The following is a 26,484-nucleotide window of genomic DNA, read 5'->3' as shown; positions in this document are numbered from 1 at the left end:
CAGGTCACTCCCTAGTTCTCTCTGCTGCTTGTTTAGTGCCCTGATGATGGCAAAACATGATTTCGACCGGATAGTTAAAAACGAGAGTGATGCTGGCATCCTGTAGCGTAGTGGTTAAGGTTTTGACATGACTGGGCCCTGCAAGGTTGGTGGTTCAATCCCCAATGTAGCCATGAACATCTACACAGCTCTTGGACCTTTGAGCAAGGCCCTTAACCCAACATTGCCCCAGGGGGTGGATTGTCTAATCGGCTGGAAATTGCTTTGAATAAAAGCGTCGGCTAAATAACATGTAATGTGATGGCAACTATAACAAATAAAGAATCACAGCTATGCCACCTCACTGTACAACACAACGTAGCATGCAGTTAGAGACTGGATTAATAAGCAACGCTGAGACCATTAATGTAAACCAGATGAGGTAGCACTGTGAAGGAGTGAAGCCAGGGAGGTACAATAAGGCATTCTCATCATTCTCAGGACCAGTTCGTACAACTACATTACACACAAATAATGTGATGTAATCACTTAAGTCTTAATCTTCTAGCCCCCTTTTGTTGTACTTTGTATTCTCATCTAGGGCTGTCACATTTGCATTTGTGTCCATCTTGGTGCTGTAATTGTTTACCAGATATATTGTGTCATGCCGTGCTTCTAGTTTGATACAGCATACCTACTGACATTGGCTGTATTTAACCATGAGAACTGACGTTCATGGCTGTAGATAACTGATAGTTTATGCGAATTGTATCTCCTCCGACCTGTCATCACCTTCGGTTTGCACTTTGGATAAAAGCGTCCGCTGAATAAACGTAGTGTAACAATTTATCGCGGCTTGCAGTCGCTTTCTTTAAGAAGTCGTAGGCTAGCAGTGAGTTGCACATTCCTTTGGTCTTGTTTCGTTAGTCACATTAACCCACTCCCTTATTTTGTGCTCTCTCTGTGAACACATCCACAATGGAATATGCATTAGGGCTGAGCCTGGGACACATTTGGAAAAAAAACAACACACTTTGTTTAATACATGCAAATGCCTTTGCCAACTATGAGTAAAAAAGAAAAAAAAAGTAGACAAACTCTGTGGTTCTTCTGAGGGCAGAAAAGTTCCCTGCAAACATTTAGTTAATGTGGGCTTCTGAGCATCCCCAGGGAATGGTGAGGCTTTTGCTGCCTGCGGACTGTTTTCGTTATTAATTTTTAAAAAGCGCAGAGAATGTCATGACACACTGACTGCGGGGGGGAAGTAGTCCTGCCAAAGCAGGTTTTCTCCGATCTTCAAACGCAACAACGAACCACCACACCAGCACAAAACACCAAATCCAGTCGAGTAGCTTTGTATTCTTTAGCTTTATCTCGCCACTGAAATGCAACAGGCACTTTAATATTGCGCGTTTCTTAAATGTCAGGTTGTTAAGATTGAATACCCAGAGATACGGAGAAGCTGGTACAGCAGGAGGACTTAAAGCTCTTGCACTCGTGACAAGAAAATAAGCGGACATCAAAAGTACATTATGCTCCATATCAGCATTTACACGCATCGCCTTATATACACTATTCAAAAAGCTCATGATCTGAATATCAGAGTGAAAAATTTCTACAATAATAATAAAAAGACATTAATATATTTTACATCATCTATCATAAGAGTACTTATAACATTGTTGTTTAATGTATTTCTTAATCTGCAGAATACCATGAGATATTCTAGTATTGACCATCTACGATCCTGGAGTTAGCAAATCATGGGTTCACACATGGTAGTTCAATTCTCCACTGTTTAAAGCATTATAAATCATAAAATGATTGGGGAACATGAATTCCATAAATTCTCATTAATTCTTATAAAGTCTTCTTGAGGCTATACGTGGGTCTTCATTGTCGTTCTTCCATAAAGTCTCTCAGAGTCGTGACATCTGGGAAAACGATTCACATCTTTCCTGTTGCTCTACAAAACACAAAGAGTGAAAGATAGATAGTTAGATAGACAGATAGATAGTAGACATTTATCACACTCAAAAGCATTTCACAGGGATAAGGGGGAAACTCGCCTCGACCACCACCAATCTGTAGTGCCCACCTGAGCAGTCATTTTGCATTAGAACACTCACAGCACATCAGGTGGAGAGAACAATTTCTTAATTGGAAATTACATTTCTTAATTTCCGATTAGGTGGCAGGTTGAAAGACCCAGGCTTGGGAATTTAGCCCGGAACGCCGGGGAACCCCCCCTACTCTTTACGGTGAGTGTCATAGGATCTTTAAGGACCCCAGTTTAACATCTCATCGGAAGGACAGCATCTCCTAGAGCACAGTGTCCCCATCACTGCACTGGGGCATTGTGATTTATTTGGCCAGAGGGAAGATTGCGCCCCACTGGAACATTGCCCACGCCTGCTTAGCTTCAGCCATTTACTAACCAAGCCCACACCTGCTTAGCTTCAGCCATTTTCTAACCAAGCCCACACCTGCTTAGCTTCAGCCATTCACTAACCAAACCCACACCTGCTTATCTTCAGCCATTGACTAACCAAACCCACACCTGCTTATCTTCAGCCATTGACTAACCAAACCCACACCTGCTTAGCTTCAGCCATTCACTAACCAAGCCCACACCTGCTTATCTTCAGCCATTGACTAACCAAACCCACACCTGCTTATCTTCAGCCATTGACTAACCAAACCCACACCTGCTTATCTTCAGCCATTGACTAACCAAACCCACACCTGCTTAGCTTCAGCCATTGACTAACCAAACCCACACCTGCTTAGCTTCAGCCATTTACTAACCAAGCCCACACCTGCTTAGCTTCAGCCATTCACTAACCAAGCCCACACCTGCTTATCTTCAGCCATTGACTAACCAAACCCACACCTGCTTAGCTTCAGCCATTTACTCACCAAACCCACACCTGCTTAGCTTCAGCCATTTACAAACCAAGCCCACACTTGCTTAGCTTTAGCCATTCACTAACCAAGCCCACACCTGCTGAGCTTCAGCCATTCACTAAGCAAACCCACACCTGCTGAGCTTCAGCCATTGACTAACCAAGCCCCCACCTGCTGAGCTTCAGCCATTCACTAACCAAGCCCCCACCTGCTGAGCTTCAACCATTTACTAACCAAACCCACACCTGCTTAGCTTCAGCCATTCACTAACCAAGCCCACACCTGCTTAGCTTCAGCCATTGACTAACCAAGCCCCCACCTGCTGAGCTTCAGCCATTCACTAACCAAGCCCACACCTGCTGAGCTTCAGCTGTTCAGCAGGAGCAGGATACAATGGCTGCTGGCAGAGTACAGGATCTTCGTGACTGTCTCGACTACGAGGGATCCTCCACACGTCTCACCTTTCAGCAGGAAGTCCACCTCCTCGCTTTCATCCACCGTCACCGTCTTCAGGATGAGGGCAAAGAAGATGGCCACGCCAATCACCTGCCGTGCCAAGCAAGAGTGCGTCAACGCTACCGCGTCCACCCGGGACGCCAACACCTTCCTTACTGTCTGCGAGGGTAATATCCTCTTCCCGGCAAGTTTGCAACTATTCCACGTTTTACACCTTTACAGTGCTAAGTGGTACGTTTAACTGTTTGTGTATTTTTTTTGTACCCATTACTCGACATGTGATGGTGGATCACTGTCTTCTGAATTGACAGCTCTTAGGCTTTTCCCATGCTGATGGTTGACAAAGGGATTTTTCATGCTTGTTACCTCTTTTCTATTCTCTAGGGAAACAAGAAGTGATGGAATAACACAATACAGTTCCTTTAGACTGAGATTAACTAAATTGAACAAAGATTGTATTGCCAATTTCACTGTGTGATTTTATTGACAAAAATTATTTGTATTATTAACCTTTATTTATACAGGGTAAGTTGACTGAGCACACATGCTTTTTGCAGAAATGCCCTGTTAATGGCCCCCCAAGTAGCCTAATGTGCATGTCTTCGTTGGGGTGCCAATAATTTCATAGATCATTATCCATGTTGTTTATTATATAGCCTTTTTTCTCCATTGTTATGAAGGATGCCAGTAATTCTGGAGCACACTGTGTTTGACACACTGTTAGGGGTGTCAATAATTTCATAGATCATTATCCATGTTGTTTATTATATAGCCTTTTTTCTCCATTGTTATGAAGGATGCCAGTAATTCTGGAGCACACTGTGTTTGACACACTGTTAGGGGTGTCAATAATTTCATAGATCATTATCCATGTTGTTTACTATATACAGCCTTTGTTCTCCATTGTTATGAAGGGTGCCACTAATTCTGGAGCCCGCTGTATTTGACCCGGGTCGGAGAGCGCCGCCCCACCTTGAGCGGCTGCAGGATGAAGATGCTCTGGAAGAGTGACAGGGCCAGGGACATGGCCCACTGCGTGGAGGACTCCTTCCCGTACCAGAAGCCGTACAGCAGGGTGAAGAAGGTGGAGATGCCGCTGATGGAGAGCAGCAGGAACCAGCCCACGAACACGAACCACCAGGGCAGCCAGCACCCCGCTTTCTTCTCCTCCTTCGGCGCCGTGTTCAGGCTTGAGGAGAGAGACGGAGAGATTACTCCTCTGATTCGCGGGGCGGCCTGGAGCGTAGGCCTGAAGGCACATGACCGGGACCCGCATGGTCGGTGGTTCGATCCCCTAAAATTTGCCCTCGAGCAAGGCCCTCAACCCCACTTTGCTACAGGGTAGGATTGTCTCCTGCTTAGTCTAAATCAATTGTAAGACACTTTGGATAAAAGCGTCAGCCAAATTACATGGAATGTAATGTAATGATTCGATTCAATGTCTATCCGTTAAGAGCAAGGGTGCATAACTCCAGTCCTCGAGGGGCGGTCTGCGTACTGGTTTTTGTTCCAACTGATTGCCTGGTTTTTAATTTGCTGACAGCTCTGTAAATTACCCTGGTTCAAGCCTGTACTTGAGCACAGTAAACTCATTAGGACACACTTGCAGTCTGCAGCTGTAGCCAGTACTCATACACATGTCAGATACGCTATGATTGAGGCAATTCAATAATGAAGACCCACGCTGAGCGTGATTGGCCCTTACCCACGCTGTGTGTGATTGGCCCTTACCTGCGCTGTGCGTGGTTGGTCCTTACCCACACTGTGTGTGATCGGCCCTTACCTGCGCTGTGCGTGATTGGTCCTTACCCACGCTGTGTGTGATTGGCCCTTAACCACACGGCGCGTGATTGGCCCTTACCCACGCTGTGTGTGATTGGTCCTTACCCAACGCGGCACGTGATTGGTCCTTACCCGCGCGGCGCGTGAGTGCTGTACATGGTCTCCGCCTTCCTCTGCAGCAGCGACAGGGTGTTCTGCACCCACTGGAAGTCCTCTCGGCTGGAGAAGGCCCCGTCCCCAATCTGCCCCAGCACGTTCTGCAGGTGGCACAGGTAGTGCAGGACGAAGTGGCCGCAGTGGCCCCAGTGTGCGTCTTCATCATCATCATCATCATCACCCTCCGCTTGCCCTGGGGGGAGAGAGGAATACCCATAATCCCTCTGCCAAATGCCAATAATGTAATGTAATGTGACTAAATGATACAACTCATACAGGGGCGACATAGGGGCGAGCAGTCTGGCAGGTGGAGGGTTGCTGGTTCGATCCCGCCCTGGGTGTGTCAAAGTGTCCCCCCAAATGCTCCTGACGAGCTGGTCGGCGCCTTGCGTGGCAGCCAATCGCCGTTGGTGTGCGCGTGTGTGTATGAATGGGTGAATGAGAAGTATAAATTTTACAGCGCCTTGGATAAAGGGAAATCTACCAAATATAATTCACCTCAACTAGAATTGAGTTTGAATTCTAAATTATGTCTGAATAGTGAATGAATTTCAGCGGGTATGGTCAGGAAACTTTAAAGCGTGCCATTGTGTTTATTTATTTCATTTCATTTCATTTCATTGATTTATTTATTGTGTGTTTCTCACCTGCACCTGGCATGTGTTGGAGGACCTCCTGGACCGCGCTCAGGGCCGCGTAGAGGTCGCTGAACGTCTCCACTTCTTTCTCCGGAGGCGAGACCTTGTTCTTGGTGTTCCTGCTGAGAATGATCACCAGCTCCCCGGTTTCCTGGGGGAGGATGACACGAGGACACGTCTCTGTGCGAGTAACCGTCGGAAAAAGTTCGGGTTTGGCATTTTCTGCAAGAGGACTTTCAATGTAAATGTTTTTTTTGTTTTTGTTTTATCACCATTACATGTTATTTAGCTCATGCTTTTATTCAAAGTGGCTTACAGTTGATTAGACTAAGCAGGAGACACACAGCTGTGCAGATATCTTATCAGCGGCTACACCGGGGATCGAACAACCAATGTCGTGGGTCCCAGTCATGTACCTTAACCACTAGGCTGCCCAGCTATCATGAATATGACGACGTACAAATTTAAAAGATATTGATGCCCAAATTATGTACTCTGGTTTAAAAAATCCTCTAAGGTGGTGTTGGCCAAAAAAAGGAGCTGCAGCATATAGGAGAGTTGGAGCGGCCATTTTAGGATATCTGGGAAAGGTGTCGCTAACAGCAACACAAACAAGTGGAGCCCTGGGGAGGCACACACAGCGACCGGGCTGCAAGGGGTCAGGTGACCTCATACGCGGGGTTGAGGATCTGCTGCTCTGGCAGAAACGCGATGACCTTGAGGAAGGGTTTCTGACCTTGAGGGAGGTGGGTGACCTTGAGGAAGGGTTTCTGACCTTGAGGGAGGTGGGTGACCTTGAGGAAGGGTTTCTGACCTTGAGGAAGGTGTCTATGGTCGGGACGCGGTGTCGGGTTTGGGCGGCATCGCCAGACTCCGCCTGAGGGAGGCGGGGCTTGATGCTGCGGAAGATGCTGATGATGAGGATGTTGATGGGGAACATGAGCAGGCCGCTCTCCACGCCGATCACGATGTCCTCCCAGGTGACCTCCAGCGAGCCTGCACCAAGGAAGAGGAGCGAGGTAGAGGTTACGTTACGGTCTACACTTGGGCATAGTGTCCAAGGAGTCTACTGTCCAGACACGGTCCGCACACGGGCAGAATGTGCAAGGAGTCAACTGGGGTAATGCAGCTTACAACAGAATTACATTACATGTTACTTAGCTGACGCTTTTATCCAAAGCGACTTACAATTGATTAGACTAAGAAGTTGCGTGGATCTTATCGTGGCTAGTCACGCTACAGGCTGGCTGCCTCATTTACACAATTATGTGTTCCCTATCAGACCTGCTCAAATACATAATTGGAATGGATTCAAACATTTTCTATGCTTTACAGAGCTTGTCTGGTGTAATGAACTACACCCAAAAAGTGCAACCCCTGCATTCTGGTTCTCTTGGTTGGCTCAATTGCATCAGGCAGGATCGAGGACAGAAAGTATTTGAATCCAAAACAATTACGTGTTTTACCCAGGTCTGGTAAACTGGGGTAATGCAGCCTACACCTATTACTTGTTTATATTCTGATAAACATACTTGTGAGCAAAATCACAGTAATGAGCAGTAGAATCAATTTTCTGAACAAACTGAAACTGAAGACCCCAATCCAGGGGATGTTCTTTCTCTCTTTAAAACAACAGTAGAGTAAAAAAAAAAAACATAATCCCCCATGTCAGGTGGACAAGTACCCATCCTGCAGACTGGTTTGCTACATACACAAGCCTAAAAAGGCCCAGTAATTGTAAAATTAAATAAAATAAAATTTTATTTGTATTGCGCTTTTTACAACTCAAGATTGCCATAAAGCAGCTTTACAAAGAGCCCAGGCCTGAGACCCCCTCAGAGCAAGCCTAGGGCAACAGGAGCAAGGAAAAACTCCCCGACTAACAGGAGGAAACCTTGGGCAGAACCGGGCTCAGAGGGGGAGCCCACCTGCTTCTGGTCGGCACAGTGAGTTTAACAGTAGTGTTATATGTAATACATAAATAAAAATAAAATTTTTAAATAAATAGAAATAATAATGATAATCAAGCAGTGAGCCACGGCCAGTGCAGAAGCCCTGTAATAGTGGCAACTTCACCTTTAGCTGACGGGGTAATATGTTTGTTTTTGGCTGGGGTTTAAATCCCACCTCGGACCCGGGGCAAATCTCTAACTCATTAAGCCCAGTCTCCACCAAACAGCCGAGGCAAGACTAGAGAAGTCCCTGAACATCCGTGTTTGAATATCAAAACGTCCGGACTCGGCAGGAGTACGGACTCGGCAGTCAACACCAAAGCGCCGGGTAAACAAATAAACGACTGTTTCCATGACGACCCGCGTTCAACTGTAACGTTGAATTACTAATTGTTCTAAAACTCTTGCACTTAAGACTCGATGTGCTCAGTTTTTAAAAAATGCCAGCCGCAGAGAGCCGACGGTCTAAAACCGGACGGTTCACACCGATAAAACTTTCTTCTGAAACCGTCTCGTCTCGTCTCGTCTGTTTGGACGGGGCCTTCCGCTCACCGATGTTGAAGATGACGGGCGACTGCTGGTTCTGCGGCTTGTTCCAGAACATGATGTTGATGGCCATGGTGCAGAGGAGCAGGCACATGCAGCAGGACACCCTCTGCGCCCGCGTGAAGGGACTGCGCCGCGGGGGGTCCACCACCGACACCCAGATGTGCTCGTCCCTGAAGCCTGAGGACGTCCGGCTCTGGAACAGGTTCCTGTGGGCGAAGAGGGAGGCGCGCACTGGCGAGGAGCTGCCCAAACTCACACCGAGTCCACCCGGGTGATTCACTCCCTTACAGGACTGAGTCCACTCAGGTGATTCACTCCCTTACAGAACTGAATCCACCTGAGAGATTCACTCCCATACAGAACTGAATCCACACGAGTGATTCACTCCCATACAGAACTGAATCCACACGAGTGATTCACTCCCATACAGAACTGAATCCACACGAGTGATTCACTCCCATACAGAACTGAGTCCACCCAAGAGATTCACTCCCATACAGGGCTGAGTCCACCCGAGTGATTCACTCCCATACAGACCAATAAGTCTAAAGAATAAGTCTAAGAGATACCTAATGAAGGGTGTATGTATTGTATCATTCATTAGCACAGTCCTTAAAACTGGCGCACAGAGCCAGACCCAGCAGCGGGTGGGCCGGGGGGCAGGAGCGGGGTCGGAGGCTGAGCGAGCCGTGGGGCGGGGGGGCACCTGAAGCTGGTGATCTCGTCGCTCTTGGCCGAGGGGAAGGTCCTCTTGGTGATGCCGTCGCCCTTGCTGGAGCTGAGCCAGGACGAGCACAGGAAGTGCCAGTATTTCCGCAGCTGCATATCCTGCACCGTCACCTTGTTCAGGTACCTGGGGGGGGGGGGGGGGGGGGGGTGAGACAGTTTGACTCATTCAAGGTCTGTGTCCCCAAATGATGTTTTTCCCAAATACGTTCTTCAATAAATCATTTAAAATCATTCTCAACTGTATTTTAGTCTTATATTTAGACTCAAGATCTTATTTATATCCATTTTTTGCTAAATACATCTGAAATATTGCCAATGGGATGAGACAATTTGACTTGTCTCAAGATTTGCTAATCGGGCAAGAATAATAAATAAAAAAACTTGTTTAAAGTAAACAGTAACTATAAACAAGCTAATATTCAAGTCTCATTACAAGACTAAAGCACTAATGTTTTTCCCAGTGTTTAGAGTATAAAACCTAGAAATCAACGGGTCAAACATCCTCTTCAGAGTCAATTAGAGTGCCCCTATCCAGCTTGGAAGTTCAGGCGGGGTGAAGAGAATACCCCTTCTGGGAGGGGACTGAACTGGCCTCACTGTTTGGAAGCTGGTTGCCCCCGGCTGTGCGTACAAACCCTCCCAATGCATCAGCGTTCACTTAATTGCATTTTTAAACACGTCGACTCCAGGAGCTTAACAGGTCTGGACGTTTGGCTAATTACCATTCTGTTGTTTTCACCGTGATAATTAAAGTGCAAGTCACTGCTGCAGTCCACCAGGGTGATGAAGTACCCGGTTCCAACTTTACTGATAAAGTTAAGTTCAAGCCGTTGAATACAACTTAAGCGGTGAATAAGGAGACAACTGATAATGGACAATGTGACAATGTGGGACTTGACTTCAAGTATGAGCACTTTTAGGTTGAAAAAGTTGCAGATTATTTCAGAAGCTGATCAACGAATAACAAAATGAAAGGTGAATGGATATGTATAATCTACTAATGGTATTTCAATAAACGTCCTGTAAATTTCAACTCAAATTCAAACCCAGCTTCTTGGATGTAGTTTAAAACTAGAATAACAATGAATGAACTGATATGAAATGCATTTCAAAATCTGCACTTGAACCCTCAACCCTTCGGTCCACGTACCCCCCACACTGCAGAAGATCTCAGTCTTAAGTGCTGTGGTCTTTTGCAAAGTGAGTTACTCTCAAGTAGAAAATGCAAGCTTCTAGAGTGAAATCCTTCTTACCCCATTGGCAAAACTTTAATATTTCTGTCTTATTTCGCCAAAAAGTAATAGGAATAAAATGTTAGTTAAAAAAAAAAAAAAAAAGTCTAGATATAAGTTTTTAGTTTTTTTTGCAGATGTCACATCCGTGCCCTTTGCCTTTTGTTTTAGTCCCCAGCGTTTCGCCTTTTGTATCCCTCAAGGTTTTCCGTAGTTCTGTTATGGAGTCCTGTTTCCTCATTATCTTTCTGCATACTGGTTTATCATTTAGTCATTTGTTAGAGTATTTAAGCCTGTCCTTCTCTGTTCTCATTGCTAGTTCGTCTTGCCTGTTACCTGACCTGTTACCTGACCCGTTACCTGGTCCCTACCAGTGGTCCGGCCCGTTTGACTGACTCGTTTCCCCTTCAGATTTTCCTGTTGGATTTTCTGGTTTCTGATCTCTGCTTGGCTTTGGACTTTGTGTTTGTACCCCCGCTTGCTTGGACTGCCTACTGGTTTTTGAACTCTGCCTGTTTACCCTGCCTGCTTACCCTGAATTTACCGGTCTGCCTGGATTTTGACCATTGCCTGTTTTTGGATTACACTCCTGGTCTGTTATTAAAGAAGCATTACATACATCACATTACATTAATGGCATTTGGCAGACGCTCTTATCCAGAGCGACGTACAGTTGATTAGACTAAGCAGGAGACAATCCTCTCCCCTGGAGCACTGCAGGGTTAAGGGCCTTGCTCAAGGGCCCGACGGCTGAGCGGATCATATTGTGCCCACACCGGGATTAGAACCGCTGACCTTGCGTCTCCCAGTCATTTACCTTAACCGCTACGCTACAGGGCCGCCCTGCCAGGCCTGCCGTATTCACCCGCGCACGGTTCCCCCGTCCCGCGTCCCGACAGCGGGGCTCTTACCAGTCGGGGCTCTTCCCCGAATTGTCGTGCCGCACGCGGATGCTCTCCAGGTCCCCGAGGGGGAAGGGCGTGGCCAGCAGGAACATGTCCACGCCGCCCCGCTCGAACACAGGCTTCTGGGGGTCGGTGAAGTGCCGGCGCGTGCTCTGCCCCTCCACGCCCACCAGGGCCAGCTCCACCTGCGGGGGACATCGGCTCGGGCGGTGAGAGCGGTCGTCTGGCAGTCGGAGGGTTGCCGGTTCGATGCCCCGCCCGGGCTGTGTCGAAGTGTTCCTGACCTAACCTCCAATTGCTCCTAGCGAGCTGGTTGGTGCTGAGAATTCCCCTCCTGAGAACTACACCGTACCTCACGCTCCCAAAGGAGCAGTTCAATTTTCACCAGCCACACATTTCCCTGTCCCCACCTTCCTGTTGTTTTGGGGCCTTACCCATTGCCTGGTCTGGTCTCCATAGACAACATGACACACAGTAAATACAGTGGCATTAATTACAGAAGGTACACTCACTGAGCACTTTATTAGGAACATTTCTACTTTATTACGCTTTCTTATTCACACGATTATCTAATCAGCCAATTGTGTGGCAGCATTGCAATGCATACAATCATGTAGATACGGGTCAGGAGGTCATGTAATGCAAATAACCACACATTACAACAGTGGTATGCAGAAGAGCATCTCTGAACACACAGCGCATCATAACTCTAAGTGGACAGGCTACAGCAGTAGAAGGCTAAAAAATAAGTCTAATAAATACCCAATAAAATGCTGTGTATGTAACATTCACATTAAAGCCTGCTGTATGACGTGCCTCTACAGGTGGGGTCTCACCTGGGCAGTGGTGCCCGCTCCTCTCCGATGCCCGGTCTGCACGTTCAGCAGGTAGTAGTACTGAGCACAGGGATGGTTATCAGCCAGCAGGGTCATCTTTTTCTACGGCCAAGGGAAACAAGAGGTGTGTGTGTGTATGTGTGGGCTTGTGTGTGTGTGTGTGTGTGTGTGTGTGTGTGGGCTTGTGAGTGTGTATGCAGAGTGTGTGTGTGTGGGTTTGAGTATGTGTGTGTGTGTGTGTGTGTGTGTGCGTATGTGGAGTGTGTGTGTGTGTGTGGACCTGTATGTGTGGGCTTGTGTATGTGTGTGTGTGGACCTGTGTGTGTGTATGTGTGGGCTTGTGTGCATGTGTGTGTGTTTATGCGTGTGCATGGATGTGTGTGTGTGTGTCCGGATACAGTACTGCATGTGCATTTAGGTAGTGCAGTCTAAAGGCAGTGATCCAGTAGTGCACATCATTTGTACATTGTTTGTACCCTACATCATTTGTACATCATTTGTACATTGTTTGTGCCCTACACTCTGCAGGGTATTGTGGGAAATATTGAGTGAACTATACAGGGTGTTCAATTTCATACTGTAAATTCAGACACCCTACAAAATGGCTGATCCCCTAAACAGCGGACTGTATAGTGCGGAGGGAGCCATTCGGCACACAGCCAGAGGTCTGGGGCGTACCTTGATGAAGGCCCGTTTGTCTGCGTAGATGGCCCAGACGAGCAGGATCAGATACAGGCCGAAGAAGGCCGACAGCATGACCACCACCACGTAGTTCTCCGACACCTTGGCGAAGAGCGCGGCCGTTTGGGACAGGTCCACCTGGTTGGGCATGACGAACGCGGAGCTCCCGAAGAAGGTCATGTGATTACACAGGCACTGCGTGCGCGCAGGCTCAGACTGCAGGCCCACCTGGAACAGAGGCACGCTCGTTACATCACACTATGACATCACACTACGTGCTATTTAGCTGAGGCTTTTATCCACTTTTTTTTTAAGGGGCAGCCTGTAGCGTAGTGGTTAAGGTAAATGACTGGGACACGCAAGGTCGGTGGTTCTAATCCCGGTGTAGCCACAATAAGATCCGCACAGGTGTTGGGCCCTTGAGCAAGGCCCTTAACCCTGCATTGCTCCAGGGGAGGATTGTCACCTGCTTAGTCTAATCAACTGTACGTCGCTCTGGATAAGAGCGTCTGCCAAATGCCAATAATGTAATGTAATGTATCCAAAGCGACTTACGGTTGATTAGGCTAAGCAGAAGACAATCCTCCCCTGAAGCAATGTGGGGTTAAGGGCCTTGCTCAAGGGCCCAACGGCTGTGTGGATTTTATTGTGGCTGCACCAGGGATTGAACCACCGACCTTGCGGGTGCCAGTGAGGCACCCGAGGCAATTAATTAATTAATTAAGACCAGAAGTGCCACAAACTCCTGATTCAGAAACACCCCTGCATTAACCACATGACGATTAGAAAAATATTTGAACTGTCATGATTTTCAACCACAGATTACTTAAAAAAACCATTTATTTTGACCATTTTTGGGGCCCATTGAATTCCACTCCCTCCTCCCTTTTATGTGTAAGTAGCATTAATGATCAATTCCCGGTAAACGGTGAAGGGTTGTTTGATGTGCACCTGTGTGAGGTGTGGTGTGTTTCCAGTGTGCTCATTGGCTGTGTTTAATCAGGATTTCTGCTCGGTAAACGCAGGTGACAGTACTGGGACAGTTTCAAGGATTATGCATTGGATTATGATTATCACAAAAATAACCATGGCCACAAATTGGCATTTTAATGGCTTCTGTTGATGACAATGTTATGTTAACATAATTCAATTTTGACTAAATTATGAGATTATGACATTTGTTCCTGACTACATTATGACTGTATGAAGTGGTTTTTTTGTTGTTGCTGTTTTGGATAAGAAGCTAGCTACAGTTTACACGCTCGAAAAAAACCAACAAACAGAAAGGACACCACAGCATGGGTAAAGCCTAATTCTGGGTACGGGCAGCATGGTGGCAGCGTACCGAACAGCCGTTGGTGCTCCACGTCTGGTTAGCTTTGTTCCAGAACATGCACTTGGTCTCGAAGGACATGAACCTCAGCTCCATGCTCTCCTCCCCGTCGGTGTAGTTGACGAGGACGAGTCGGGAGGTCCAGTTTCCCACCCTCCCGCCGAGTATCTCCGGGGAGATCAGCCAGCGGTACCCCGCTGAAACACAGCCAAACAGCATACTTAATCCAATTCAATTCAATTCAATTATTTTTATAACACAAATTGTCACAAAGCAGCTCAGGCCTGAGACCCCCCTCAGAGCAAGCCTAAGGCGACAGCGGCAATGAAAAACTCCCTGACTAACAGATAGATAGACAGATAGATAAAAACCTTTATTTCAACAGAGAAGAACAGGAAGAAACCTTGAGCAGAACCGGGCTCAGAGGGGGAGCCCATCTGCTTCTGGCCAGCACTGGGCAAACCGTGAGTTTAACAGTAGTGTTGATATGCAACACATAAATAAATTAAATTCAGAAATTAAATCAATAATCAATAGTTATACAAATATATATATTTTTTACAAATAATCATTCATTCTTTTGTTGTTGTTTTCTGAACGACACTCTGACTTGGGAGTGTTTCTTTGTAGGCCGGATTCTGCAGCTCTCATCCAGTCATGCAGTGGAGGCAGAAACTCTTCGAGCCTAGGCCTGATACTGGAGTGTGCTTTTTTACATTATTGGCATTTGGCAGACGCTCTTATCCAGATTGACGTACAGTTGATTAGACTAAGTAGGAGACAATCCTCCCCTGGAGCAATGCAGGGTTAAGGGCCTTGCTCAAGGGCCCAACGGCTGTGCGGATCTTATTGTGGCTACACCGGGATTAGAACCACCGACCTTGTGTGTCCCAGTCAAGCTCCTTAACCACTACGCTACAGGCCGCCCTCCTGCTCTAGCGCTAGGCCGCGTCACCAAGGGAGCACGCAGACATGCCCCCACTTCGGGTCACGGTGCAGTCCACCACGCTGGTACCGCGCTGGCTACCTCCTGGTGCTCATCAGTGGCCCAGCGGGAGTAAATCGTGTGGCCCAGATCAACCAACACTTTGTTGGGAAATGGCCTCAGTTACCCAACTGAAACCCCTCCTCCCTGGGGGACACTTTGGCCAGTGATACATCACCCAGGAGCCCAGTCTCCACCAAAGACCAGACGGGACGGGACAAGACTAGAGACGTCTCGGGAAACTTCCGTGTTTGAATCTCGAAACGTCCGCGAGTGCGGACTGGGTGGTCCACGCCAAAGCGCCGAGTCAACAAATAAGCGACTGTTTCCATGACAACCCGAGTTCACTGTAACGTTAAATTGCTAATTGTTCTTATTGGCTTAAGACTCAACGCGCTCAGTTTTTGAAAGCGGCAGCCGCAGAGAGCCAACGTTCCAAAAAACCGTTCACACCCATAAAACTTTCTTGTAAAGACGCTGTAAAACCGTCTCGTCTTGTCTCGGCTGTTTGGTGGAGACGGGGCCTCAGGCGCAGTTAGCGCTCCATCTGGACTACAGCACACGCGACTGCACCAAGAACATGTGCCCTGAGGCATGCTGGGACATCATATGCCATATTCAGGCGTTTCTCAAAACAACAAAACCGAACTAACTAAGATTCTTCATTTCACTGACAAAATACTAAATCGATACTTTTTTTCTCACTCAAAAACCGTGTACAGTTTAAGTACGAGGCTCGTGTCTCACTTGTCTCGCTCAGGATGAGGCTGTGATCGTTATCGGTGGCGTTGGGCGTGCGATCGTATGCCAGAAGGATCTCAAACGTCACGTTTTTGCTGGGCTCCATCTTGAAAATGACGGAAGAGAGGGGTTCCGTGACGTTGAAGGTGCTCGTGACCACGGTGTTTTTCTTGATTGTCAGGTTATTGAAGTATATCACAAGGTCATCCTGGCGTGGCATAAATATCTGCAGAGACAGTGTGAAAAAGCAGAGTGGTTTTTTTAAACTATTAATATACTCCAGTCCAGCACATGACCCCAGGTAAACAGGTGTGGGTGTGGGTTGGGTTGCAGTTATGGACCTGGGTGCCAGCTATCATGGATGAAACACATTTTCTATCTGATGGACAGCGCCCAGGACAAGCACTTATATGACTTGTACCTAGAACTGACCCCGGGTTTATCACAGCACAAATGGCTACAGCAGAGATTTCATCCCAGCCGTGGAATGAAATGAAGGTTTCTAAATCAGTCTTCAGAAAACAGTGCCAAAGAGTGCCAATGACAGTTGAATCCACAGCCAATTGGCATTTGGCAGACGCTCTTATCCAGAGGAACATACAGTTGATTAGACTAAGCAGGAGACAATCCTACAACCCTTAAGGGCCTTGCCCAAGGGCCCAACAGCTGTGCGGATCTTATTGTGGCTACACTGGGATTAGAACCACTGACCTTGTGTGTCCCAGTCCTTTACCTTAACCACTACACTACAGGCCGTTCGTCCGATTCATTTCAATCCCACAGAAATGCAAAAGGACAGCAAAGGAAATCTTAATCTTAACTTTGACGCGCTTGTTTGACAGTTAAAGCCATTCAGCAACAGATAGGACGGCAGGGGAATCTCACCTGAACTGTTTCACTCATGTTCTTAAGTTTGATGTCCTGTTTGTTTTCATCCTTCAAGGACAGACTGCAAATCTTATCAGTGATGGTCTCATTCGAATCTCCCCGCAATAGGTTCAAATCAAAACTGTACATCTGAGAAACACACACACACACACACACACACACACACACACACACACACACATACATACATACATAGGAATACACAGGTACACACATGCACGCATGCAAGTGCACATACAGTGCGCACACACACACACACACACCATAAATACTAATGTTACACAACAAAGAATGTTTAAGGAGCAACCACATTAAATTATACCAAGTGTTGCCATCACACATAAACAGTGCTGAACTTGACACTGACCTCGTCTGGGAAAGGCATAGAAAACCATGTGACAACTTGCAAGTTGGAGTATGCACACTGACCTGAACATTGACGTTGGACAGATCACCCAGGAAAGGGGCCATCGCAGCCAGAGAAGGCAGCTGACAGTACGTGTCATTCCCCGGGGCACCAATGACAAAGTTGTTCAACTTTTCAGGTTCCAGCCTGGCGTGGGTGGGGTGGGTGGGGGGGGGGGAAGATAAACACACCAGTGAGGAATAGTTGCCTTGGTAACCAGACCTGGGACAAATACGCAAATGTTTTGGATTCAAATATTTTTCTACGCTTTACTAAGCTTGTCCGGTGTATTGAAACCAATGAAGTTTTCTTAAATAGTGCAAACCACACATGCTGGTCCCCTTGGTTGGCTCAATTGCCCCAGGCAAAGATCAACCGAGCACAGACAAATATTTGAATCCAAAACAATGATGTATTTTGACCCACCTTTAGACAGCTGATATGCTGTATTATACTTCATAATAAAAAAAACCACACTGTTGATGTAGATCAACGCGAGTAAATTGGATTTAATATGAAATGTATAAGGATGACCAGGGCTTCTACTTTAATGGCACACCGTTTATCACATTATTGGCATTTGGCAGACGCTCTTATCCAGAGCGACGTACAGTTGATTGGACTAAGTAGGAGACAATCCTCCCCTGGAGCAATGCAGGGTTAAGGGCCTTGCTCAAGGGCCCCAAGGGCTGTGCGGATCTTATTGTGGCTACACTGAGATTCGAACCGCCAACCTTGCGGGCCCCCCAGTCATTTACCTTAACCACTACGCTACAGGCCGCCCCCAAACAGTTTATCAACTGTAAGATGGGAGGGGGGCGGGGTGCAGGCATACCGGATCTGAAAGCTCAGATGTGTTCACACAAACCTGATTAAGTATATAGTCGCTGTCGGGTGTCGTATTGTCATAGGTCCATCTCCAGTCTTCAAGAGCTGCATACTTAAGAGTTCATACAGTTGGAACATGATAGCCGACATTGCTTCTATCTATGAAAAAAAAAAGAAAAGAAAAAAGGACAACAAAACAACAAAAAGGACAGAAATCCTTCAACATATGCTTAGATCTTGCAACAACAACAACAACAACTGTTTCTGGTGCTCAGTTTAATAGTATAAGAAATAAAACATTTTAAAGCCACAACGGGTTAAAAGGTCATAACTCAATTCAAAACCGCACTCTTAATAAAGGTGCAGTGAATGGGATTGTTGTTCTTTTCTTGGAATCTAATAATCAATCGAATTTAATTTACAAAAATAATTTATCACATTTCATACCAAGGTCATTCAATGTTCTTAACATAAACAGGCATAAGAAAAGTACAAAATGAGAGCAACATTAAGCACAAAAGTTAGAAAATTGAAAGATGTGGTTTTAAAATAGAATGTTTTTTTAAATAGAGAGATGCAATTAAATGAAATGAAATTGAAAGAAACTAAAGAGAAGGGGGAGAGAAAGGGGACACGTCGACAATCATATTCAGGTGTAAGCACCATTTACTAAGTGCTTTCATTAGCAAAAAAAGGTACAAATGAATTACGTATTACTGGCTATGGACACAGTTTCGTGTACCCGTTTTACTTATTTATGGAACCCTGGTGAAATTATTATAAATAAAAACATTTGATCACAAAAAAAAGAAAAACCTACATAACCACCGTCATAGGTGTGCTTGCGTGAAAGCGCCAAGACAAAGATCCAGTCTGCCCGACAAAGAACCATTGAAGTAGATACGGTCCCTCTACGGAATCACTGGGTTCTTACATTACATTACATTACATTACACTACAGGCATTTAGCAGACGCGCTTATCCAGAGCGATGTACAATGAAGTGCAGATCGAACACAGGGGCAAGTGTGATGAGGACCCAAGAGGACAGTACGGTTCCGAGGCCTAGCGTGACCATAACAATACAATTGGAACCCTTGAAGAGTACATCAACTTATGAACTAGCGTACCACGGTCGGCAGCTAGAATACCCCGAGTACGCCAATACAATACAATATCTATATATGACTATATGTAAGCGCCATTTATAAGCTATTGCATGCACAAGGCTAATCATGGCGGTGAGGTAGGGAGGGAAAGGTGCAGCCTGAAGAGATGAGTCTTATGTTTATGGTTTGTAAGTGTTTTGTGAGCAGCTCGTTTCTGAAGCGCACCTGTTCTGCGTCTTCCCCCTCGCACTGGGACCGCGAGATGAGGCTAATGGCCGCGGCACACCTGAAAATGAGCTCGTACTTCGCCGTGCTGTTCTTATCCTTGTCCGGGTCGATGAGCAAGGTGGCGTTCATCAGCGCCACGAGGTAGTCGATCTGCGGATGGTTGAGGAATCGGGAGGGAGTTAAGACGGGAGGAGAGCCTTGACTCTTCTCTGATATTATCACATGGCAAGGTGCTCCGGAGAAAAGAAAACGGAGTAACTTCGCAATAACACCCTGCCCCGCACATGCCAATGTCCATGACCTGCAACTGTCACTGAAAGCACAACCTGAATTCAAGTGCACTTACTATTTAACATACTGGATGTGTTTGTTTCTTCATTTCATTTCTCACTAGATGCAATTGAGGAATACCAGCAGTAGAATCATGAAATTGTTAGTTCAAATTATGAATGATACGAAATAATTCTACTTCCGCTATTATTTTTTCAGAGAGCAATTCTAATTACCATATCGATTGTATAGTATTTGCATTATACCCCAACTAATGAAGACATAGTATATGAAAATTTGAATAAAAACGATTTTACTTCACCTTATACTGAAATGTGAGATGGATTTTCGCCCTTTCCTCCATGTCTAATATTTCAACCGCCATCTGCCAAAGGAAGATTTGTCAGACAATCCAAAAGAAATGAAAACATACAGCCTCTGGCTTCATGAGATTGGCTGACTGTATGTGGCCATAGGATTCCGTAATATTAACCCATTATGGACTAAAGGCGCCCTTTAGTCCATAATGAAAGGCCAAGGAATCACAATGCATTGAAGCATGTGTCTTGAGAAACGGTCATATGATGAAATACAACGCTGGCATCGCATCCGTCTTTTAAGGGAGTAATGTGCAGGTCAAATCCGTCTGTTAAGGGAGATGTAACGCACAGGTCACATCCGTTTGTTAAGGGAGATGTAACGCGCAGGTCACACACGTCTGTTAAGGGAGATGTAACACACAGGTCACATCCGTCTGTTAAGGGAGATGTAACGCACAGGTCACATCCGTCTGTTAAGGGAGATGTAACACGCAGGTCACATCCATCTGTTAAGGGAGCTGTAACGCGCAGGTCACATCCATCTGTTAAGGGAGCTGTAACACGCAGGTCACATCCATCTGTTAAGGGAGATGTAACACGCAGGTCACATCTGTCTGTTAAGGGAGATGTAACACGCAGGTCACATCCGTCTGTTAAGGGAGATGTAACGCACAGGTCACATCCGTCTGTTAAGGGAGATGTAATGTGCAGCCAGGTTGCATCCGCCCATTTAACCAAAATATGCATGCACAATTAATGAATTAAAAAGACAACAGAGGGGTTACAGAGTGAGGGGGGGGGGGGGTCGGCAGGCACGGGGGCCTGTCAGCGAACATGGGGCGTACCGAAAGGAGGGCGGTTTCATCCTTCAGCACGGCCCGCATCTCCCGCATGACTGATCCAGGGTCTGCGGGACAGACAGGAAAACGCACGGTCACAGATTCTCTAGCCTAACCAGATGGGCAGCTCAACATTACAAACTAAAAGTTATGTCTCCGCTATCGAGGAATGAGAAAAATTGGTCAGATTTTTTTCTGGGTCATTTTAAACGCTCAAAAAAAAGGGCATATTGAAGAACGGGGGGTATCAGCGCAGATAGAACTTCCCATAATCAATACAACCTCTGTTCTTCTAGCTCTGCAGTCCAGTAGTCCGTTGTATTTGAAATTAAAGAATAAGTGTGCGGTTAAATGTCCCCTTTAATTTGAGGGTATTTAAATCCATATCTGGTGATCACCTCATTTTTATACATAGTCCCCCCTCCGGGACATTTGGAGTCTTAGCTGTTTATTATTAGTCAGGTGTATTCAACCGCTTCCTTTGTGCAGCTATAAGAAAGCTTTCAGTATCTAGTCTTGATTCTAGGCTTCTGATCGCCTTGAGAGCCTGATGCTGGAATAATAACAGCAAAGGAAGCCATTATGAGGCTGAGAACAGAGCAGCTGCCCATCTGTTTTTTAATCATAAAATTTGTGGCACGCCCAGGTTCAGTCTGGGTTTAGTAGCAAGCACACCTGGGGGACAGTTTAATATACTGGACACCTGGGAGGACACCTGGACCCCCCAATAAGAATGACCTACCTTGTCGGTAAGACGTCTCTCTTTTTGAGATTTTGTAGGAGGGTTCCGGTGGCTTCTGATGAAAAAACCACACAAACTGGATTTGGGTCAATCTCCTCCAAAACCAATGTACTGTATTTAGAATACCCCCCCCCCCCCCCCAAAAAAAAAAAAACCTTTCTGCTATGTGGCAATGGAGTTATTTATCGTGGCCCTACTCTGAGGATCAATCAATTAGATGTCACGTTCTCACACTCCAAAAATACAATGTTGTTGAATAGCCAATGAAGTCAAAATCATGGTCCTAGAGAGCCAACAGGCCTGCTGGTTCCATGGGTCACTATAAGTCAGCTAACTTTAACAACAGGTTTCAAATGACGATTAGTCAATTTCATTTCAGAGAAAAATCTGCACACCCACTGGATGTTCAGAATCATGGCTTTCAGATCCCTGCCCCAGAGAATTACAAGAGAACATTAGGGACTCTTCTGTATTAGCTTGGGTAGTACAGTATATGGGAGAAAGACACGTTAATGTTGAGGTACTGTGGATCACTTACCCCCGATTGTGAGGTCTCTGTCACATCAGTGGATCTTTTATTAAAACCTGTAAGTTTGAAACAATGTGTGATATATATATATATATATACACACACACACTCAGTGAACACTTTGTTAGGTATTTATTACTTATTTTTTAGACTTATTAAGTCTTCTGCTGCTGTAGCCCATCCACACGTTGTGTGTTCAGAGATGCTCTTCTGCGCACCACTGTTGTAATGTGTGGCTATTTGTGTTACTGTCACCTTCCTGGCAGCTTTGACCAGTCTGGCCCTTCTCCTCTGACCTCTCTCATTAACAATGCGTTTCTGCCCGCAGAACTGCTGCTCACTGGATGTTTTTGTTTGTGCACCACTCTCTGCAAACTCTAGGGACTGTTGTGTGTTGAAATCCCACGAGCTCAGCCGTTTCTGAGATACTCAAACCACCCTGTCTGGCACCAACAATCATTCCACGGTCAAAGTCACTTAGATCTTGAGGAGAAGGGCCAGACTGGTCGAAGCTGATGGCCGAAGGTGACCGTAACACAAAGAACCACACATTACAACATTGGTATGCAGAAGAGCATCTCTGAACAAACAATGCCCCTTTTTTATAATATGATGAATGTTGGATAAACTGTGAGCTCTTAAGAGAACATAATTACTTTTATATTCTGGTTATTCATCAGCCTGTATTCCCACGCAGTGCTACCTTAGTGGCAATTTAGGAAATTGTTATTGAAAATGGACCTAACCCGCTGCCTCGTTACATGACATTACATGTTATTTAGCTGACGTTACTTAGCTGACTAAGCATTGGAATGGATACCTCATGGTATTCAGCAGAGCCATATCCTCAGTTTCCATAAACAGATAGAGAGAGGGGCATTATGGGTACTGTACCTTGCTTGCAGATGGCGTGGCGTTTGCGTGTGCAGGCAAGACTGGTCACCAGCTGAACGTTGGGATCCATGATGATGTGGTTGCACAACATACCGCTTCCTGGGCTCCGCTTCTTCGGGTCGCACATGCTCTCCAGTTCGGAGTCTGGATTCGGAGAGAATAACCGTTGCGCTAAAAACATTCTCGACCCGCGAGCGCAAAAAACAAACCTACAAGACGCCACAGCGCTAAATAGCTGCCTGCACGTCCTGTCTTAAAGGTACTATGAATGATTTCATAGGGAAATAGACTGTCAGAATGTTTTTCATGGTTTTCCCGGCTTTATTGAGCACCATATCTTGCCTGTTCTTCATTCAATATATAAGGAACATTTACACAAAATGTGATCTAAATTGGAAAGGTCAACTTTTCCAGAATGACCCTATATTTATCCAGGAAAATCTTTTTCGGACCTTTTAGGGTCTTTTTTTGAGATAGTATACCAATAGCCTGTTAAATTCAGGTTTCACATGTCTGTGGTAAAGCAAACCATACCATATGTGTACATATGTAAGTTCTGCGGCCCACGCAACAGACACCACCAAACCCCAAATCCACAATTGTTTCGATTATTCCAAGCGAGTGATGGATTGACACAAGCTTGGAAAGGCAAACCCCATTCAAATGATATCCCAGTAGCCACAGAAACGGGAAGACACAGAACTGAGCATGGAAATCCTATGGAAATTCGTTGTTCCCTATGGAAGTTTCTCCAACCGCAGCCTGCCCAAACCCATGTTTACGGTTCAAATGCACCAGCCGGCCTCAAACATCTTCTTCGGGAGAGGCTATCGGTAATGGTCAATTTTTTTGTGCGCTTTTAATGAAACAAATATGAGACAAAGAGCACCCTGCAAAGAGGCCTTAGATGAACTGCCATTTTGTGTGTAAGTGTGCATATATAAATCACAAGTGTAAACCACAACATCTTCATCGCATCATCACGATCGTCCATGTCCACTACAGAGGAATTGCCTACTCACTATGCACTCTGTGGTATCAAAGAATACATTCCTGACACTCCTCTGTATGTTCTATGTTTTTTTTCTTTTTTTTTACAATACTATCTGTACAGCACACAAACCACATGGGTTTGGTTTCGGTTAGCTGACATTCCATTCCATGTACACTACTGGTCAAAAGTTTTAGAACACCCCAATTTTTCCAGTTCTTTATTGAAATTCAAGCCGTTCAAGTCCAATGAATAGCTTGAAATGGTACAAAGGTAAGTAGTGAACTGCTAGAGGTTAAAAAAAAGGTAAGGTTACCCAAAACTGAAAAATAATATACATTTCAGAATTATACAAAAAGGCCTTTTTCAGGGAACAAGAAATGGGTTAACAACTTAAAGCTGTTCTGCAGCAATGGAGGTTGATCAAGCCTTGAAAGTTGGTGCTACCAATTCCTACAGGTGTTCCAACTTTTCTTGATTACTTACAACCCCCTCTGTCTGCATAAAAGTAGTGTTGGAACACACTATGGTACCATACCCTTGTGAGCATCATTTGAACAGTATTGTGTAGTGTGTTACTATAAAAATGGCGAGAAAAAGGCAATTAACAATGGAAGAGAGACAGACCATCATGACACTTAAAAATGTAGGGCTTTCCTACAGAGAAATTGTGAAGAAAGTCAAGATGTCAGTGAGTACAGTTTCCTTCACCATCAAAAGGCACTCAGAAACTGTGAGAAACTCTGACAGAAAGAGGTCTGGCAGACCCAAAGCCACAACAGAATCAGAAGACAAGTTTCTGAGAGTGAACAGCTTGCGTGATAGGCGGCTCACAGGACAGCTTAATAGTGGTCGTAGTAAGCAAGTCTCAGTTTCAACTGTGAAGAGAAGACTTCGACTTGCAGGTTTGAACGGTCGAGTTGCAGCAAGAAAGCCATTGCCAAGACGTCAGAATAAGAAGAAGAGGCTTGCCTGGGCCATGAAACACCGCCAATGGACTACTGAAGACTGGAAGAAGGTGTTATGGACTGATGAATCAAAGTTTGAAATCTTCGGTTCATCATGCAGGATTTTTGTACGCTGTTGAGTAGGCGAAAGGATGGTTCCTCAGTGTGTGACATCAATTGTCAAACATGGAGGAGGAAGCGTGATGGTCTGGGGCTGTTTTTCTGGATCCAGGGTCGGTGACTTGTACAGAGTGAGAGGCACCCTGAACCAAAATGGCTACCACAGCATTCTGCAGTGCCATGCAGTACCCTCTGGTATGCGCCTAGTTGATCAGGGGTTCATCCCACAGCAAGATAATGACCCAAAACATACGTCCAAGCTATGCCAGAACTACCTCAGGAAAAAAGAACAAGATGGTAAGCTTGAAAACATGGAGTGGCCAGCACAGTCTCCAGACTTAAACCCCATCGAGCTGGTTTGGGATGAACTGAAGAGTGAAAGCAAAGCAACCTACAAGTGCCACACATTTATGGGAACTTCTGCAACAGAGTTGGGAAGAACTTTCTGCAGAATATTTGATTTCCATTGTAGAAAGAATGCCACGAGTGTGTTCAGCTGTTATATCTGCCAAAGGTGGCTACTTTGAGTCAAAAGTTTAGAATACATTTTGGTTTATAAATTGATTCCATGATTTATTTTTTAACCTCAATTGTTTATTTGTTCTATGCTTTCATTTCAGAGTACAATGAGACATTAAACTGCATAATTTTCAATAAAAAACTGGAAAAATTGGGGTGTTCTAAAACTTTTGACCGGTAGTGTACCTCATTCAGAATAACAGCACTACACAAAACCACAGAGAAAGAAATCCTGATGACTGCATTCACCACAGTTAGTATGAGTAAAATATCGGTAACACACATGGTACTGTCAGCAGTTCATGCACTGTCTGGCACATCAAGGGTAGCTCGATACAGTGCTTGAACAGATGAATATATTTCCCATAACACAAAGCTAATATTCAGTGTAACAATGACATTTATAATGCCTAGCAGATAAATTAAACTAACTAGCCACTTTCAGTGAATCAGTTCAATTCACATTTTCTTAACAAGTAGCGTAAGTAGGATGGTTGGGAGGCTTGTTTTGCAAACTGAGGACAATATAGAGCATAACAGTAGGCTATACATTTGTGAAATACTTTAGAGGTGAAAAAAACTTCTTGTGATTTTAATATTCATACAGCATTATGCCTTGAATAAACACCAAGGCAAACACCTCCTTTGTAACGCTGTACACATTTTATCAATCAGACTGGACGTTTATTTTCGCTTTAATTTCAGTGTAATTGAATGTACAATGGTGCCTCCACATATTACAGACATTCTCAGAGACAATGTTGCTTATAACTGAATCTGGGCCAAGAATCCCAAAACCATATACAATGGCATCTCTGAAACTGAACTTTGTAGTGAAAGTTGTGGTGTAAAAGAAAAATCCGCATGCTGGTTCCAAACGTTCTCTGAACCTAGTCATTTTGTGACCTTTCTCGCTGTTGATAAAATTGTGTCAGCCCAACTTAAATATATTATTTCTCAACCCATTCTATTGTATGTTCCCTTTTTAACCAGG

At 45.3% G+C, this 26,484-nt stretch overlaps 1 protein-coding gene across 1 annotated transcript; it reads right to left on the bottom strand.

Moving 5' to 3' along the window:
- Positions 1-552: 552 nt before the first annotated feature.
- pkd1l3 (polycystic kidney disease 1-like 3) lies at positions 553-21,540 on the bottom strand. Its single transcript, XM_061246644.1, has 20 exons — positions 21,491-21,540; positions 20,755-20,816; positions 19,912-19,974; positions 19,317-19,469; positions 18,024-18,142; positions 17,179-17,302; positions 16,747-16,878; positions 15,868-16,087; positions 14,148-14,332; positions 12,800-13,030; positions 12,122-12,223; positions 11,292-11,470; positions 9,126-9,272; positions 8,423-8,625; positions 6,733-6,914; positions 5,928-6,069; positions 5,257-5,473; positions 4,315-4,531; positions 3,348-3,432; positions 553-1,945 (listed from the first exon to the last, which is right to left on the bottom strand). Exons 2-20 carry the CDS (start codon positions 20,800-20,802, stop codon positions 1,899-1,901), a joined length of 2,796 nt encoding a protein of 931 aa, XP_061102628.1. The 5' UTR covers positions 20,803-20,816; positions 21,491-21,540; the 3' UTR covers positions 553-1,898.
- Between the last annotated feature and the right edge of the window lie 4,944 nt (positions 21,541-26,484).

This window comes from Conger conger, chromosome 6 (genome assembly GCF_963514075.1).
Source record: "Conger conger chromosome 6, fConCon1.1, whole genome shotgun sequence".
Lineage (NCBI taxonomy): Eukaryota > Metazoa > Chordata > Actinopteri > Anguilliformes > Congridae > Conger > Conger conger.
Note: the sequence above shows the minus strand (reverse complement) of the source record. Positions and strands in the feature narration are given on the sequence as shown.

Coding starts and splice junctions, on each gene's coding strand:
- pkd1l3 (XM_061246644.1), bottom strand. CDS start 20,802: ATGCGGGAGATGCGGGCCGTGCTGAAGGATGAAACCGCCCTCCTTTCG. Junction 19,470..19,911: donor ATCTCACATTTCAGTATAAG/GTGAAGTAAAAT, acceptor AACCATCCGCAG/ATCGACTACCTCGTGGCGCT. Junction 6,915..8,422: donor GCCCGTCATCTTCAACATCG/GTGAGCGGAAGG, acceptor TCCTTGGTGCAG/GCTCGCTGGAGGTCACCTGG.